The 5180-nt window shown below is 31.8% G+C and overlaps 1 protein-coding gene across 1 annotated transcript; it reads right to left on the minus strand.

Moving 5' to 3' along the window:
• Positions 96-1915, minus strand: LOC107614693 (protein trichome birefringence-like 4). The gene is made up of 4 exons (XM_016316838.2): positions 1382-1915; positions 1095-1287; positions 796-986; positions 96-703 (listed from the first exon to the last, which is right to left on the minus strand). The coding sequence occupies exons 1-4, from the start codon at positions 1879-1881 to the stop codon at positions 220-222; spliced, it is 1368 nt and encodes a 455-aa protein (XP_016172324.2). The 5' UTR covers positions 1882-1915; the 3' UTR covers positions 96-219.

The raw sequence follows: 5180 nt of genomic DNA on the forward strand, positions 1-5180 counted from the left end.
TTAATATTAAAAATAAATAAGTATAAAATTTTAAATGCTACATGCATAAGTTTATGTATATTAAGTTAAATTATCTTCCTAAGACTGCAAAAACAATGTGTGCGATAGAAACTCACCACATGACATGGTAATATATATGAATATGTTCAAGTCTAAGACACTAATTTATCACCAAAAATTGTAAATTTACAAAAAAAAACATGCAACCCCAAGATAAAACTAAAAATGAGTGTTGTTATGTGCTATGAGAAGAGTGGCATAAAGAAGTTCATTCCAGGAGTCTGGAATTCCAGGGAGGCACCAATGGCTGCAATCCTGAACCGTTGTTCTTAGCCTCCCTTTATTGTTATTATTGACAGAGGGATGGCCATCTTTTCTGTAATCAGTCATCTTTGTAATGTTGAGGTAAAACACTGGTGTCTTCATCTCTGATATCACACTTTCAAGTATCCTCATTGTCCATGGATATTCTCCAAGGTACCTCTCGTTTGTTATTGGTTCCTTCTCTCCATCACATTTTCCTCCAGAGTTCCATTGCCCTCCTTTGTAGTGAGAAGCTGAGAATCCTGTGAAGAACACCCTTGTGCGCCTCCTGTCCACTCTCGAATCCACCCAAGCCGCCCATGTCTTCAGTGCTTTCCTTAATGCTTCCGAAACTTGTAGTCTGTCATACACATGATTCCCTTCTTGAAAGTAATTTATGCTGAAACAAGAGCGAATAATTATGAATGTTAATGAATTATATATATATGAGTAGAATTATATATAAATTATTCTCCTAACTTAATTAATTACCCGTTTCTGGTTTTGTAGTGATTCCACCAGTGGCCTGTGTTGAAAATGATGATATCAGCATTATTGTATTGAGACTTAGAAGCTTGGATCATGTCAAGCCTCAGAGTCTCTCTTTGACCCGTATTTCGTAACACTTTCCATTCTTGAACTAGAAATGGGGATTTCACAAACTCTATCGAACATGCATAGTCCTATTATTATTATCATCATATCACAATAACATACATTAATTAAACATCAAAGCATACAATAGTACAATACAATTCTATATCCTACTGAGATTGTTATGTATAACTTACTCTGAAATTGAGAGAGAAAAAACCTTGAGTCCTGAATTCACGGCGTCCCGAAACTTCATAGATTCTGGTCTTATCTTTGAGAGAAGCTCTCAGAGAACACGCGAGGGATTGCCACATGTTCCTGTTCAAGGAGTCTCCTACAAACACCACCCTCTTACCTCTTAGCATCCGCAACATTTTCAACCCATCAAACCTATATAATAAGAACAAGGTTAAGAAGCTAAACTATATATTCTTTTGATTTCTTAAGCTACAAGTTACTAATAGAAACAGAGTAGTTAATTAACCTTGGAATGTGGCAACCGTGTGGCTTCCATCGATACTTAAGATAATCAAAATCTGAACGTCCATTCTTGAAGCAGTTGAAAGCGTCATCAAGATAAGGACATGAAGCATGTTGGTAGAGTGGTTCAGCATGTTCATCACGAACCCAAGTGCCATCAAAGATGTCGCAGGAAGCGAGGTCTCTGATAGCTTGTGAATCACTGTTGGTGGTGGAGTTGGCGTGAGTTCTCTCTGCGGCGGTGACGGAAGACAAGGTGCTTCTGCTGCGTGGTTTGGAAAGCATGTGGGAGTTGGAGAAAGGAGAAGATGGAGGGAATAATGGGGTGGCGGCAGGGTAGGGAGTGGGAGAGTTGCTGGTGTAAGATGCAGAGAGGAGGAAGAGGGAGAGAAGGAAGAAAGGAACCGTAAGAATGTGATGAGTTCTTGGACGTTGTTGAAGGTTTCTTGAAAATTCAGATGATGCGAACCATGGCTTCTTGAAGCACGCCATGCCAATATTCATTCACTGATTTCCACACTTTCACTTTCTTTATTTTTCTCTGTAAAAATATTTATATATTTTAGTTTTAACTTTAACCTATGCATTGAAGAGCTTGAAAACAGTTATTATTTGCTCTAGTCTTTTTACTTATAAATACTTATTATGTAGTTATACTTTTGTGCACTTTTGTCTACCTTTTAATCTGAACAATATATAATTCAAAAAAGGTTATTTGTTTATTAAACTTGATTTATAAATTTTTAGATGAATAATTTATAACTATTGATTACATTTTGGTCTTTTTAAGTCATTTATGTTTGTTTAATTTTAAAAAAGTAACTGTAGCTAAGACTAGGTATTTACTAATTAAAATAAGAGTATAGTATTGTTTTTGTTTTCAATGTTTGGGATAAGTCCCAAAATTCTTCCTAACGTTTAAATCGTCCTATTTAAGTTTTTAACGTTTTAAAATTGACTCAATGTTATTTTGCCGTTAGAGATCTCTTAATGAAATTGACGGCGAAACAAAATTGAGACGATTTTAAAACGTTAGAAATTTAAATAGGATGAAAATGTTTGAGATAAAAACGATACATAGAAATAAATTTTAATTTTATCCTTCACTAATATCAATCTTTTACGGTACATAGTTATTCAACTATTTTTTAATTACATCTAAGTAAATTACACTTAATTACGTTACTTTGATTCTAAATAATTTTTTTTTATAATTTTACTTTTAAAGATTTTTACTTATTATGAAATGTTTGTCGAATGACTAGAATCATATTATTTTATTGTATATGTATCATTTTTTCCCTAAATCACATTACTTTATTGTATATGTATCATTTTTTTCCCACAAGTTTATGTACTAGTCGTTCTACAAATATTTTATGATGAGTAAAAATTTTTAAGAATAAAATTATAAAAAATAAATTTATTTAGAATAAAAATAGTATGATTAAGTGTAATTTACCTAGATGTGATTAAAAAAAATAATTGAATATATGTACCGTAAAAAGTTGATATTATTGAAGGATAAAATTAAAATTTATTTCTATGTATCGTTTTTGTCCCCAACGTTTTCATCCTATTTAAGTCCCTAATATTTCAAAATTGTCTCAATTTTGTTCTGTCGTCAATTCTGTTACAGATTCCTAACAGCAGGACAACATTGAGTCAATTTTGAAATGTTAGGAACTTAAATAAGACGATTTAAACGTTAGGGGTAACTTTAAAACTTACCCCAAACGTTGGGGCAAAAACGATACTTTACTCTTAAAACAAATTTCTACAACCAAGTGATTTACTTAACAAAATTCAATCAAATCATTTACATACACGTGCTCACATTTTTTATGTTTTAAATTTACGCACACGTTCTTTCTCATCTTAATGTTTCAAATTTCTGCGCACACATTCTTTTTCATCCCTTCTTCTTCTTCACCCCCGACACGCATTTTCTTCTTTTATTTCTTTTTCGTTATTTTTTCTTTCGTTATTATCGTCACCACCACTACCATCTCCTCCTCTTCTTCTTTCTTTTTTTATTGAAATTTCTTCTCCTCCTTTCTTTATCGTCATCGTCACTACCACCACCTCTATCTCCTTCTCCTCTTTCTTTTCTTATTTGAATTTTTCGATCTCCTCTTTCCTTTTTCTCCTCCTCCTACTCGACTGCTCCTCCTCCATCATCATTATATCATCATCGTCGTCGTCTTCTTCTTATATATATAACAAAAAAAAGAAAGAAATAAGAAAAAAATACAACATTAAAGAAGATATTTTTGTACTTTTGTAACAAAATTTTAGTGTAAAAACTAAGAAAATTTATGTGTTATTATAGAAATTTCAGTGTATTTACATTCTGATAAGTTCTGCATAATTCAAAACTCTTCCTCTTCTTTCTCCTCATCTTTTATTACTTCTTCTTCTTCTTCTTTTTTTATCATCGTCATTATCTTTTTTTTTCTTATTCATCTTTTTCTTCTTATTTTACCTTCTCAAGTTTTTTCTTATTTTATTCTCTTAACAAGAATAAAAAAAAATCAAACAAAGAAGAAGAAAAAACATATAATACTACAAAATTATTAGCAAGATGATAAACCTACATTCATCAACTAAAAGAAAGAAAAAAATAAAAAAAAGAAATAACAAGGAAAAAATACAGCATTAAGAAAAATATTATTGTGTATTTATAGCAAAATTTCTGTGTAAAAACTTGTAATACCCTAATTACCCTAAGCCTTACCTTATGTCGTAAAGCAAAGGATAATTAAATGTCATGACAGTTCTAAGGCTTATACGATAATATACATATATAGAAAAGAATAATAGTACGAGAAGCCCGATGAAGGATTACAACTCAAAAACCGAGATACAAAAGCATGAAACGTTCACTCGATAACTAAAAGCGTAAAGGATACGATACCGGTACAAGATAACAAAGTATATGTAGATATATAAGCATAATAGTCATAGAGTACTAGCCGTAACCCGCGGATTTTAGACCGACTAGTTATATATAGACATAACAAAGTTTTATAAAGGTACAACCATAAACAACCTGTCTTTCAAGTTTAGCCTCTAAGGCAACAAAGTAATAAAAATACAAAAGATAGAGTGAACTACAACAAAATAATCAAAATGCAAAAGGTGATAAAAGATCCTCCCCTCTGTCACCATCACGCAACTCACCTGATGAGTTTGGAAAACTCTAATTTGATTTATTGATGAACAAACATGATTAAAATAATTAATTACAAAATTATTAATTTGATTTTCATCTAACATATGTTAATTAATAATTTTGTGTGTGCAGATTTGTTATTGGGCCGAAAAATGAGTTTCTGGCTTAAGCCCAAAAACCAGCCTTGTTGCATAATTATATACTAAGTGGCTGAAATTTTATATTGTTGGGCCAAGCTTAATGTTGCTTACAACCAAGCCCATGGTTAATTTTTGATGAGAGCCTCTTATACTTGATCCGAAACAATTTTCATCAAGAAAGCAAATGTTATTAATTGGGCCAGATTTAATATTTGATGCAACTAAGCCCAATTATATGCAATGCTAATTCCTCATGCATTACCCGAAAACAATAAAGAGGGAACCCAAATTGTTTTCAACAGATCTAAAATTCAAACATGTGTTGGATTTCAAATTACACTCAACTATCATTTATTACATGGGAACTATGAGAGAGAAATTGACAAAGTGATGTGATTACAAGCACCAAGGCTACACGTTTGTCAGTAAAAAGAAAGGGAAATTGATTCATTTTTATCTTTTGTTCCATTACGGTTTTGGCTTCAATA

The sequence above is a fragment of the Arachis ipaensis genome, chromosome B01 (assembly GCF_000816755.2).
Source record: "Arachis ipaensis cultivar K30076 chromosome B01, Araip1.1, whole genome shotgun sequence".
Taxonomy (NCBI): domain Eukaryota; kingdom Viridiplantae; phylum Streptophyta; class Magnoliopsida; order Fabales; family Fabaceae; genus Arachis; species Arachis ipaensis.

What these genes read in the sequence shown, in the direction of transcription:
- LOC107614693 (XM_016316838.2), bottom strand. Translation starts at nt 1,881, where the DNA reads ATGAATATTGGCATGGCGTGCTTCAAGAAGCCATGGTTCGCATCATCT. An exon ending in CACGGTTGCCACATTCCAAG is followed by an intron (nt 1,288 to 1,381) that starts GTTAATTAACTA and finishes CTTATTATATAG; the next exon opens with GTTTGATGGGTTGAAAATGT. An exon ending in TTTTCTCTCTCAATTTCAGA is followed by an intron (nt 987 to 1,094) that starts GTAAGTTATACA and finishes TAATAATAATAG; the next exon opens with GACTATGCATGTTCGATAGA.